This window comes from Marmota marmota, unplaced genomic scaffold (genome assembly GCF_001458135.2).
Source record: "Marmota marmota marmota unplaced genomic scaffold, marMar, whole genome shotgun sequence".
Classification (NCBI taxonomy): Eukaryota; Metazoa; Chordata; class Mammalia; order Rodentia; family Sciuridae; genus Marmota; species Marmota marmota.
The window spans coordinates 2,143,156-2,156,513 of NW_026000052.1; the positions used below are offsets into that span (position 1 = coordinate 2,143,156).

General features: G+C 59.1%; 1 protein-coding gene across 1 annotated transcript; it reads right to left on the bottom strand.

Annotated features, from left to right (window-relative positions):
- Positions 1-9,523: 9,523 nt before the first annotated feature.
- LOC125619724 (major allergen Can f 1-like) lies at positions 9,524-12,529 on the bottom strand. The gene is made up of 4 exons (XM_048813357.1): positions 11,568-12,529; positions 11,085-11,192; positions 10,395-10,496; positions 9,524-10,262 (listed from the first exon to the last, which is right to left on the bottom strand). Exons 1-4 carry the CDS (start codon positions 11,716-11,718, stop codon positions 10,234-10,236), a joined length of 390 nt encoding a protein of 129 aa, XP_048669314.1. The 5' UTR covers positions 11,719-12,529; the 3' UTR covers positions 9,524-10,233.
- Between the last annotated feature and the right edge of the window lie 829 nt (positions 12,530-13,358).

The window sequence follows — 13,358 nt, forward strand, 5'->3', positions numbered from 1 at the left end:
TAGAGGTGATGGGGTAATAGATGATGGGGATTTTGGGGTGATGGGTGATGGGGGTAAAGGGATGATGGGTGATGGGGGTGATAGGGTGATGGGAGTGATGGGGTAAGAGGTGATGGGGTGATGGGAGTGATGGGGTAAGGGGTGATGGGGTGATGGGGTGATGGGGTGATGGGGTAATGGGTGATGGGGGTGAAGGGATGATGGGTGATGGGGTGATGGGATGGTCCATTTAGCTGCTCATCCTTGGTCCCGTCTAACTCTCCAAGGTGTTTTCAAGTCCATCCTCACTTCTGACCCCCACCAATCAGCCTCCCCTGCAGGTGACGAGAAGGAGGTACAGTGTGCCAAGAGCCTGGCCTGCATCTACCCATTGTTGGTGGCCAAGGTCGGCACAGAGCCAAGACTTCTGAGGCCAGGTGAAGCTGCTGCCGGCTCAGGGACAGAGCAGGGCTTCCTCCTCCTCCTCCCGGGGCCTCCTGGTCCTGGTGTGGGGCCCAGGGTGGCACCTACCACCTGCCAGGTTCTGCAGCCCCTCAGGCCGGCCCACCAGGCCCCTCTGTCTTGCTGGCCCGGTCTTTAGCTCCTGAGTGAGGGCTGGTAATTAGCCGAGTGGGGAAGAGGTATCTGATCTGCCTCAGGCTGAGGGCAGGCTTGAGGCTCAGGGGCTCTGATGGACGTGTGTGTGAGGGTTCAATGTGGGGCTCAGCGTCCTGAGCACGGTCCCTGTCACCGAGCCTTGTCTCCCACCCACAGGGACTGACCCAGAGGAGAAGACAGATCCTTATTTCTCACCTTGCACGAAAATCAACTCAAAATGCACCGAAGACCTTGGAATCGAACTAGAAAAGGTGCGACTCCTAGAGGACAACGCAGGGTCAACACTCCAGCGTGTGGGCACAGACAGCAGCTTCCCATAGGACCCCTCAGCTCAGGAAATGATGCCAGAGTTAACAGACGGGATGGCATCAAATTAAAAATCTTCTGCACAGCCAAGGAAACAGGAACGTGAAGAGAACCCACAGAATGGGAGAAAATCTTTGTTAGCTGCTCTTCTGACAGAGGACTAATATTCATATTAAAGAACTCAAAAAACTTTAAACCCAAACCCCCAAATAACCCAATTAATGAAGAGACAAACAAATCAAACAGACACTCTCAAAAGAAGAAATCCAATGGCCAACAAATATATGAAAAACGTTCAGGGCTGGGCCGGGGCTCAGTGGTGGAGAGCTTGCTTCCACGTGTGAGGTGCTGGGTGTGATTCTCAGCACCACCTAAAAATAAAGGTCCATCAACAACTAAAAATATATAAAAACAATTTTTTAAAAAAATGTTCGAAATCATTAGCAATTAGGGAAATGTGAATCAAAGCTACACTGAGATTGCATCTCACTGCAGTCAGAATGGTCGTCGTCAAGAATGCAAAGAGCAGTGAATGTGGACAGGTGGAGAGGTGGAGAGGAGGTGGGGGAAAGGGAACTTTTACCCTGTTGGTGGGATTTAAGTTAGGGCAGCCACTGTGGAAACCATGTGGAGGTCCTCAGAAGACTAGGCATGGACCACCATGTGACCCAGCTGTGACACTCCTCAGTATTTGTCCTGAAGAATCGAAGTCATGATGCTCCGTGGTCCATGCACACCCGGGTTCACAGCGGCAAACCATGGAGCCGGCCGTGGTGTCCTCGGTGGGTGGACGGACAAAGAGAATGTGTATGTACACACGGGAGCTTTACTCAGCCCCCCCCCCCAATAGAAACAGAATTATGTCAGTGGCAGGAAAATGGAACTTGAGAACATTAGGTCACGCAAAATAAGCCAAACTCAGAAGGTCAAGGTCACGTGCTTTCTCTCATTTGTGGAAACTCGAGGGGAAAAAGGAGAAGAAAGGTGTAGGTGACTCTCATGGAAACCCAGGAATTGGGAGAAGAGAGAGGGACGTCGGAGGAAGGCGGCGAGGGAGGGGACACACTGGGGAGGACACTGACCAAATCATGTTGTTCTGCTGTGTGTGTGCATGAGTGTGTGACACAGATCCACCACTGTGTGCCACTGTCACACACCAGTAAAAATATGGCTCCAAGAAAAAGGATAGAGAGGTTTATCAAGAGAATCCACACGTGGGCTGGGTGGTGGCTCCGCGGTGGAGCGCTCGCCTAGCACTGGCGAGGCCCTGGGTTTGGTCCCCTGGGTTGGGACCCCTGGGTTTGGACCCCTGGGTTGGGTCCCTGGTACCACATAAAAATAAATAAATAAAATAAAGATATTGTGTCCAACTACAACTTAAAAAAATATTTAAAAAAAGAGAATCCACGTGGGCAACAGATAACGGAGGTGAGGATACATGGAGTGACGCAGGTGTCACCTCGCAGCACGGGGTGGAGAGCCCAGGTCTCCTCCTGGCATGAAGGGAAGTGGACAGACTAGCACAGCTGATGTGCCTGACATTGGTCTCACGCAGAACGAGCGGTCAGAGAGACGTGGCCCACACCCTGGACCATACAGCAGGCCCACCTCACCGCAGAGCTGGAATAGACATCCATACAAAGAGACAGGGAAGAGCTGGGGATCAAGCCATCCCACCTGAGAGCCAAGGAGTGGGGGCTGTGGCTGTGGCTCAGGGGGAGAGCACGTGCCTGGGGTGTGTGAGGCACTGGGTTCGAACCTCAGGATCACATAAAGTCGATCAATAAAAAATGAAGATATTTAAAAAAAAAACAATGAGTGAACTTCACAAGGGAAATTCAAAAATAGTTTTAAATGAATAAAAATGAGGACGAAATCTACTGAACCACGCAGGCTGAAGCCAACGCAGTGTCGGAGGGAGCTCTGAAGCACAGAGCACTGGCATGAGCCAACACCCAGCCTCGCTTCAGCAGCCAAGCCCGCAGCTGCGTAAGGCGGACCTGGAGCGACGACTGGAACGTGAGCAAGCAGGAGGAAAACAGCCACCTGACAGCCGGGGGGCAGGAGCCAGGAAACACTGCAGGACGCAGGAGCCAGACGCTGGCCCCACGCTGAGATCAACAGTGGGTAGCTCTCTAGCAGGACTAACCAGAAAGCCAGGTGGGGACACAAATGGCCACCATCGGGGAGAGAAGGGGCACCCCAGGGTGAGGGGGTACATGTGAATTAGGTCATGGAAATCTTGTGGACAAGACGCAGACCTTTCTGGAGCAGGCCACCGGCGCTTGAGGCCCCCAGCCTCGGACTGAGGCCACCCGATGTCAGCCGTGGTGCCCACGGTGGTTGATTCAAAATGACTGATGGGACCCCTCCGCTTTGTCCTTGGAAACTGGCAGGTGCTGCGACCCCTCTGGACACGCCACAGCTCAGGAGGGCGCCGCTCCCTGCCGCCTCCAGGCCCCCGGGATGGCTTTGGCTCTCTTGTGTCCCTGGCCTTTCCTTCTTCTCCCCGTGACGACGTGAGACGAGACGCCGCTCCCTGCTCTCAGGACTTCAGGTGAAAGGCTGGCTCTGCTGGGCCAGGCCCAGGGGCCCTCCTGTCTGCGTCCCTGCCCTGGCAGTGAGCCCTTCAGCCCGTCCTCCCAGGGCACCTGCTGGGCTGTCCACCAGGGGGCCTCCTGCTGGGCACAGAAGGTTGCCTTCAGTTTTCCTTGCCCTGGGCCACCAGGCGTCCTGCCAGGTTGAAGGGCCAGTCAGCAGGGGCACTGCAAAGGGGGGCCTGGTGGCACCAGGTGGTTCACACGGAAGGCTGACGGGGCCTCTGCCAAGTGCCACATCATGAGGATGTCCCTGCCACGGTGTTGACCACCCAGTACTGGAAGTGACGCGCCCCGCAGCCATGGAGCGTGGCGGGGGGTGGGGTGGGGGGCCTGTTTCCTTCTGAAGTCGTCAGTTTCACGGGTTCAGGTTCACCTGCTTCGCTTGTTGTGGGCGGTGGGGCTCGCGGTCCTTTCTGCTTTATTTTAACTCTTTATTTCAGGGCTATGAAATATCAATCAGCTCCAAGTTACAGCAGGAAGCAGTTGGTAGGCAGTGTGCATTCTGTGCCTCTGTGCCTGCCTCTGGTCTCCTGTGGGTTTTTACTTCCACGCCCTTGGCGGGCACCTCTGCCTGTGGCTCCCACCTGGCAGCCCGTGCAATGTCAGCCCGGCGGCTCAGGGAGAGCCTGCTGCCTCCGCTAACCCCGTCGACAGAGGAATCTGCTCTTCTTCGGATCCCTTGCTGCGGCTCGGTGCCTCTGGACCTCCTCTTATGGCCCATCTGCTGGGCTCTGGGGACAGTGCTGTGGGGTGTAGGGCAGCTTGGGGTGGAGGCAGGAGGCGCCACACCCAGGTGTGGTCCTTGGGCCCAAGTGCTGGTCCAGGCACGGGCTACTGCCTGGCCGTGAGGACAGTAATGGCCTCTGTCAGGCTGTTCTGTGAGGCACTGCGACATCCCTTGGTGCCTTAGCTCTAATGGTCTGTGGCCTGGCCCTCCTTCACTGTGCTGTGTCTGCAGGTTGGGATGGAGGTGTTTTCCCAGTGCTGAGGAGCGGGGAGGCCGTGCCTGGAACCAAGCAAGTGTCCGGGTTCCTGGTTCCCTACAGGAGCAGGAGACCAGCCACCTCCCTGGCACCTGGATGCGGGCCAGGCTCTATGCATGTGGCTGCCATCTGCCCTGTGAGGGCCCTGCTTGCATTTTTACAGTCTTTCCTGATCTTCACGGGCAATTACATTTGGCTTCAAAGCCGTCCATCTGGAAATATTAAATGTTAGCATATCCCAGGCACTTGGGAGGCTGAGACAGGAGGATTATAAGTTGAAGGCCAGCCTCAGCAACTTAGCAAGACCCTAAGCAACTTGAGGAGGCCCTGTCTTAAAATAAAAAAGATACAAAGGGCTGGGGATGTGGCTCAATGGTAAAGCACCCTGGGTTCAATCTCTAGCACACCCCCTGCTCCAAAAAAAAAAAAAAAGGTTAGAATATATTGTGAAAGTATAATCCCTGTGACTCTTTTAATTAACTCTCTCCCAATCTGTGTCATTGGTGGCTTCTGGAATTTGGTTTGGGGAATTTTTTCCTGTAGCTTCTGACAGGTGGGCTGAATCCCCACCTTCCCCACTCCTGTCTGGGGCAGAGGTGCAGACATTACTAGTTGGCGTCTCTGGATTTCCTAATTCCTTGCTGTTTTCTCTCTCTTCCCCTCCCTTCTACGCTTCTCTCCCACCTGCTCTGCTCTTGCACCAAGGGCCCTGCGCTCCCTCCGGCTCCTGCATTCTGAGACCATGTTCTGTATTCACTTTTCTAGATTTTTCACAATTTTTTGTGGAAATGGACGTTCCTCTTCTGTAGGTGATGAGCTGAGGCCTTTCCCCAGCAGTAGTGTTATGCCAGATTCGTGGGACCCCAGTAGACCTCCAGGAGCCGAATCCGATGCGATCACACAAGAGTCTTTATTGCCAGCTCGAGCCTGGACTCACAACCGTTCCCGACGCAGCGGTCCCAGGGAGTGAGTCCCGGTCCTTTGTTCAGTGAGATTTTATAGGTTTTGGGGGATACTCTATGCGTCACAACATCACACAGCAAATCATTCCACACTGCGGGAAAGTCAAACAACATTGATTAGCACATTCACTGGCGGGAACAAGTTGGGTAGGGGTGATTGGCTAGTACAAGAGGGGGTTCCTTTGAACTGATTGGTTTAGGCCATGAGGGGTGTTCGTGCTGAACGACCTGGTTTCCCAACACCATAAACTACTGGGGGGTCATCTGGCATCCCAGGTATTTCCCTGTCTCATGCTGATTAGAGGTTGCTAGGGGGTTGCTTTGGGTCTTCACCTAGCCTGACTGAGTCAGGGACACCTGGGCACCACAGATCTCTCCTGTTATTTGTAGATAAACAACTCAGCAGGGTGGGTGTGTGCTTAGGAGTGCTCTGGGGTTTTTTCCCAGGACAAGGGTCACGCCCCCTTCCTTAGGACAGGCCTTGAGGTAGAAGCTGGTTTCTCAAAAATGGAGTCACATCCGTTTCTCAGTAGTGCCTGTGGGTCTGCGCGAGTCCCAGTGGCTGGTGCCGGCACCTGCACCCTCAGTCAGAGAGCAGGCTCCGCAGAGGACGCAGAGCACACAGGTGGCTACCTCCTCAGCTTGTCAACACCCCTGGGAAGGACAGGAGGAGGCCTCTCTGGAGGCACAGGAGGGCAGGGGTCAGCTTGACCCGTGGAGGAGGCCAAGGATTTTGGTTTAAAGGTAACGTAAGTAGACAAAGGAAGATCTGCATGTTGAGGACACTGGGGTGGGGCTGCGGACACCCCCTTGGTGCTGTGGTTATGACAGTCCCGATCCTGGCTTCCTGTTCCATCCCTGTGAGCAGGAGCCCCCCCGCCCCCAGCCTCTCACCTCCACACCAGGCCCTGAGCCCAGGAGGAAGCACGGGACCCCACAGCAGGGCGGTGGGACACGTCGTGCTGGCCCCTGGACACTGACTGCATCCAGCCTGACCTCCATGATGGTAAGACCAACCCCAGGATCCTGCCCATCCTGCAGGGCCACCTGCCTGGGGACCCAGGTGGGCGTGCCAGGCCCTGGGGGCAGGACCCACAGGAGCTCCCCAGACGCAGCACTGCTCTGCAGAGGAAGGGCAACAGGGCGTCAGGGGACAAGAGACGTGGGGGGGACTCAGCAGCCCGGGGGAGGGTCTGGGGCTCAGGGGAGGGAGGCGGCACCCCTGGGGGAGTCCTGCACCCACCCACCCCACCTGGGAGGCCGGCAGGACTGGGGAGGGCCCGCAGGACAGAGGGTGCTGCCCTACTCCTGGGGGACCAGCAGTGGACTCGGGTGCCCTGGCTTCCTGCTGAGGGGCAGAGGGCTGCACCCAGAGCTGGGGTGGCCTGGGTCTACCTCCCCCTGGGACAGTCCAGGAGGACCCCACGGGCTGGGACAGCGTCTGGAGCACTCTGTGGAACTCCTCCACGACCTTGGCCTTCATGGTCCTGTCTGTGGGGCGGGGTCAGGGCTGGGCCTGGGGCCTGCGGGGAGCGGGCTCCGGGGCTGCAGGGCTGCTGGGCAGTGCTCTGGAGAAGGAGGCTGGGCGCCCGAGGGTGGCAGGTCAGTGAGGTGCAGGCTCACAGGTGGTCTGTGCCCGCTGCCCACCCTCAGCCCCCTGCCTGGACAGTGGGTGGTCCACATGGGGACCTGGGAACGCCCTGTGGCCCAGCCACGGTGATGAGGAGCAGGCCACCTTGCCTTGCTCTCTGCAGCCTGAGGGCCCTTGCACACATACCAGCTTCTCATGGGGTGAGAGGGCCAGCAGTCCCCACAAGGAAGGTCACTGGCCTGTGGTGGCCTGCGACTGTGTCCTCAGCCGGCCCCATGCACACCTGCCTCACCCCCAGGAGCGTGTCTTCCCCCTGTCCCGGCCCCACAGACCCCTGTCACCACCGTCACCTCTCCCACTGGCTTCTGCTGTGACACCCAGCCCCCCCCCCAGGTGACAGTGGCTGCCCCTCAGCCCTGCTCCATCCTCCACAGGACTCCTGGTCTCCTGGGGAAGGGACTCCTGGGCCCAGGACAGAGTGGGCACTGACCCCCACACCCACCCACCCACAGTGGGGAGGACCCCCAGCCATGACCCCTTGGGTGCCATTTCCCTTGGGCACCAGGGACTTGGGACACACCCAGGTACTGGCAGGCCAGACCTCTGCCCCATCCTGGAGCCAGGCCCAGAGGCTGTGCTGCTCAGGGTCACCCAGCCCAGCAAGAGCCCACTGTGTTCAGGACCATCTCCAGGCTGCCCTGGGGGCTGGGCCCCAGCACCCTGATGCACATTCTTGGAAGGACGTTCTCAGTCGAGGGGTCTCTGGCCGCCATGACCACGGAGTTCCATGTTCTTGCCAACTGAGGGGCCATGCGCTGCTCTGTCCCCACCCCAGAGGACAGCTCTCCGTTCCATGCCACGGGCTCGGGGCCTTTGTGCAGGAGGAGGGCAGAGTCCTCAGCCTTGGTCTGGTCTTGAGATTCGATGACCCCCAGTGACCTCTCCTCTGACCCTGGGTTCTTCCTTCAAGGTGACAGGAGACTGCTCTGTGTCCCCTGGGGCTGGACAGTCCCTGTTAGGGCCATGGTGGGAAGGGCCTGGGGCTTAGGTCAGGATGGCGACCAGTGTCCGCAGCACTTCCTGGCTCTATCTCTTGGACGGGTCAGAGGCCAGCACTGAGGACAGCTCTGCCTAGGAGGGGACAGCCCTGTACATCAGCCAAAGGGCAGGAGGACCGCATGCCAGCCCTAGGTCTGGTGGACATTGTCCCAGAATACCACTGTCTGCTCCTCACTAGGGAAGACGCTGGGTCCCACAGGGACCCAGAGTGGCAGGGTGGTGTGGGCAAGGGCACCATCACAGGGATGGGCACCCGGTGCCCGGAGTGCTTGGCAGGGCTGAGTGTCCTCAGGAGGCACTGCTGCCCCCTGTGGGTCAGGCAGATTTTACTGAGGTAGCTGCTGACAGGTGGGCAGGGCGTCCTTTGTTAACCAGAGGGGTCCATGGGGTGACCCTCCTCCCCCAGGTATAAGGGTTCTCTTCCGCGTTCTGCGTATTCATTTGAATTTTATGGAAAGACGACGACACTCCCCACGTGGGAGAACTCAGGGTGGTTTCCTACGCCCACGTCCAGGGGAGGCCGGAGGAGTGGTCCCCTCAGGAAAAGCTGTCGCGGGGCAGGACCCAGCAGCCGGGCGGTGAGAGCGCCACCCTGGGACAGCGCCTGGTCCTCCAGCGCAAGTGCACATGTACCATCCCATGAAACCTGCCCTGGAGACTGTCACAGGGGCCCCTGAGCCAGCTGGAGGAGGCCACCGGCTCCTGGGTCCAGAGCTGGTGGCCAGGGGGCACCTCCCATCCGGCCCCTCCCCGAGTCCTCCCCGCAATGCCAAGAGTCAGCCCTCCTCAGAGGCAGAGGAGACGGACAGGGGTGACCTGCAACTCCATGTCAGGAGCCCTTTGCTCCAACGAAGAGTGGCCTCCAGGGCTGGGGTCCCCGCCCCCCTTGTAAGGAGCTCAGTGCCGCTTTTCATAGACAGCTTGGGCCTCCGGTTTCCTTCCTGCCCACTGCCAGCCTCACCACCAGCCTGAGGTGAATCCCGCCCCCCACTGGCCCTATGGGGACAGGGACTAGTGACCAGCTCTCAGAATGCAAGCTGGGAAGGGGGTGGAGTGCTCACTGTGGCCAAGGTGTGGGCAAGGCGTGGCCCCCACGGGTTCAGGTGTGGGAACTTGGTCCTCAGTGCAGCCACGTTGGGAGGAGAGGGGCCAGGGCAGGTTCCTAGGTCACTGAAGACCCCCCAGGAGGGCGAATAGCTCGTGTGGGCCCCTGAGCTCTCTTGAGAGCTGTTGTTACAGGGTGAGCTAATACTCGGCTCGCAAGAGGGCCTGGGTTCAATTCCCAGTATAGAAATAAAGTGAGCCTGAATCCCGGATTGCTCCCTGGCTTCCTGTGTGACGATGGGATGTCTCTCTCACATACACCCCCACCAGAGGCCTTCACCAGAGCCGCGCTGACAGTCACCAGGCCCTTGAACAAACAACTGTGAGCTGGGCAAACCTTTTTCCTTTATCAAGCACACAGCCTCAGGTATTCCATCGTGGTAACAAAGAGCAGATCAATGTGTAATTCATACCTATGGGTCTGTAACTGCAGAGACAAATTCAATTATGAGCTACTACAAATAAGAAGAAAATCAGTAAGGAAAAAGACCTTGGGATAATCCAGAAACCTCGAGCCTCATACAGAAGAGTCAAGAGAAGGCAAAGCCATTGCAATGGTGTTTGGGTGGAGTCCTGTGTGGTGAACACATGAGATGGTAGAGGAGTGACCGGCCAGGGGGAGGCCAGTGGTCTGAGAGGGGACGGGATGTGCCTCGGCCAGTGTGGGGCTCCTGACCTCCAGGCCAGCTCTGCTTTGGCAGACCCCTGCATAGAGCCAGATTCCCAGGGGACAGTGCCCGCCAGGGGCAGTCTCAGTGCCCACCAGGGGCAGTCTGCGCTGGACCTGACTCTGCACACATCCAGAGAGGGCAGAGACAGGCCAGGGGAGTCTCACTGGGCAGGGAGGCTTGGATAGAAATGAGGCTGGCTCAGCCAGACCACCTCTCGCCTGGGAAGAATCGCTTTTACTAATTAAGACAGTGAGGGTGACCTCAGGGCAGGTGCAGGGCCCTGGCTGAGCAGGTCTTCCACCTTCGGAGTTCTGCCCGGCTCCCCAGGCCCCTCCCGGGTGCTCTCAGCCCCCTGCTGCTCTAGGACTCTCTGGGCAACTCACAGGCTTCTGCAGACCCAAGAGAGACAAGGGACAGGGACGGGTGGTCACCACCTCACAGGAGGAAGGAGACCCAAAGGCCCCTCCCAGGAGAGTGGAGACCACGGTGAAGGGAGGAGCCAGAGGGAGAGCCCTGGTTACCAGCCTGCGGAGGGGCGGTGATCTCTGTCTCGTTCAGGCCTTTCCTCTTCACAAACTCCTGGAACAGGCTCAGGGCCCCCGGGTCTTCATCCAGGGTGCGGCCTGCAGGGAGGTGGGGTGAGGGTGGGCGTGGAAGGTGGGGCGTCCACAGGGGGTGGGGCAGGGGCCGGGGGCACCCCTCCTGCATGTGGACTCTGACGGCTCCGGGCACCTGGAGGGCGCAGGGGCCTCGCTATCTGCCCCACCTTCAGTCGGCATCTGAAAGTGGAAGCAGCCCTCACGCCCGCTCTGGCTTCTCCCTGTCTCACACCTGGGTACTCCGTCCTCCCACACGGGGTCTTCCCCTGCCCAGGGCCAGCAGGGGGCAGAGTGCAGGGGCAGAGTCCCAAGGACAGCCACATGAGATTGCCACTTGTGTAGGGTGGGCCAGGGTTGAGGAGGGGAAGGCTGAAGGAGGACGCAATGTCAGACAGATGGCGCCGGGTCAGTGTGGAAGTGACCGTGAGCAGTGGACAATGCAGGTTCACCCTGCACACACTCATCCATGTACATTTACACACAGGCTCACACATGTGCACACACATGTGACTTCTACATGCCTACAGGCATGTGCCCTGCAGGTGCACACAGGCAGGCACACACGGTGCATGAACACTGCACGCTCCCGCTGGCCCTGCCCGGGGTGCATACTGAAGAGCATCATCATGTTTATTTCCTGGTTATTCATCTTGTCTTCAAAGTAGGCGACCCCGTAGCTCCTGGGCGTGAGCAGCCAGATGAAGATCAGATGTTTCCACCCTGGAAGGAAACTGGTCACGGAGGGCTTGGACTGTGGGGTTTGGGACCTCAAGGGAGGCCACAGCCCCACCTTCTCGATGCCTGGAGGAGGTGTGGAGGGAGCTCAGCCGTCAGGAGGCATCCAGGATCTGGGAGATTCAGGGAAGTTAGCCCTTGGACGGGGAGAGTCTCAGAGCATGTGACCAGCATTTGGGACCATCTGGGATGGCTGGGGACTGGGCACTGAAGGTGGAACGCTCCCTCCCCAGGGCAGGAGTCAGGTTCCCAGGGGACAGTGAGAGCTGAGTGGATGGCTTGGGGGACCCAGGCAGACTCCAGGCTGTGCCGTCCTGTGGGCAGGTGCCAGGGCCCGCGTGGCCACCAGGGGCCACTTACAGGTGATGTAGTTCCCAGGGGTCTGTGACATGGAGAAGGGCAGTTTGAGCAGCTGGCACCCGCTCGGCTTCCTGGAAGACAGAGGCGGCTGTGAGGGAGAGGCCCAGGGCGGGGGCAAGCTGGGGCTTTGCCACCAAAGACCCCCACTCATTCTCTGGATGTCTGTCCTGCTCCACGGGCCCAGGAAGTGGCTGCAGCCTGTCTCTTTCAGTCCCACCCTGAGGCACCAAGACCTGGCCCAGGGCTCTGACCTATCTTTGCTGAAACCCAAGTATCATTTCAGTCGCTCTAGCCCCAGCTCACCTCTGCTCCCATCCTGCTGCCACCATCTTTGGGGACACGTGGATCCCACAGCCTCCCCGGACGCCCCTTGCACACCCCTACACAGGTTGTGTGCAAGCCCTCCTCCCCCAGGACTCAGGCTGCAGCGCGGGGCGGGGGACCAGCTCTCTGAGGGATGTGCCTCCACAGCCCCGGACAGCGTGCACCACCACCACACGATGTCGGGAGCGGCCACACAGGAACCGAGTGCCCCTCAGCCCTGAGCGATGCGAGAGTGCAGGTGTGGGGAGCCCGCCCTGGGCTGGGGGTGAACCTTGGGCACTGAGTACACAGGGCGGGCGGAGCCCACGTGGCCCCTCTGTTTGGGTGGGCCTCAGTCTGTCTTTTCACTGGCCCTGCCTTGATCCCCACACAGCTCATGAGATGGGCGTGGCCTCCCCAGGTGTCAGTCAACCGCTGACAGCAGACATCAGGAAGCTGCACTCAACCCCTGACCCCTGACCCCTTGCCTCATTTGAATGGCTTCTCCCCAATAAAAGGGGTCACTCTCTCTTTCCACAGACTCCTCAGGTTGGAGGAGCCGTCACACGACCCAAAGAAAAAGGTGTTTCTCCGTCTCTGTGTGGTTATTTCTGGCAGCCAGTTCACCTGGAGTGACCCTGAGTGTTTAGTCGTGGGTCGCGACAGGTGAGAGTGTCATTGTCTTCCACGGAGTGTGCAGGGCGGGGGCCGAGGGCTGGTGGGTTGGGGTAATCTCTGGGCTCGCTGCACAGGCTGGCCCTGTGGTCTGGGCCTGGCCATGGTGAGTGGGGCCGGGTGATGTGGCCGGGGCCAGGAGCTGCAGGAGGAGGTGGATGGGGGGTGGCCCGGGGCCGGGGTCTGCTCAGGAAGGCTCACAGACGCGCCGCTGGCTGACTCTGGGGACTGCCTGACCCTGGAAGGGGCAGTCTCTCCAGGGCCAGCAGGGCCCGTGTCCAGCACCAGAACAAAGCAAAGGCGTGGAGATCACCGCGGGGAGGCAGGCGACCTCGGCCGCACAGGATCTGAAGAGCTGAAGCTCAACACAGAGAACTTCTAACGGGTAACGGGGGCCACTGAAGGCAGGGAGATCCCTGAGAGCGTGGGAGTGAGGGCTCAGCTGCCGGAGGAGGCGCTGCTCGGCCCTGGCGTGGCAGAAAGGTTCGCCGAGGTTGGGGCCGGAGGGCAGGGCACCCAAGGAATTCTCTGGAGAGCAGCCCGAGGGTGCTGCCAGCACCAGGTGAGCCCCACTGGGCATCCTGCTCGCTGGCCAAGCCCTGAGGCCTGTCGGACAGAGAAGGAAGAGGAGGATCTTGGACCCCACTGCAAGGCCTTGTCCCAGACCCTGCAGCGCCTTCTACTGACAAGGCTGACCTCACCAGCTGCAAAGGGGCTGACAGGGCCCAGCTCCAGCAGGGCAGTGCGGACTGCGAAGGGTGCACCTGGAACTGAGTGGCACTAAATCTGTAGGTGGCACAGAATCCAAAAGGC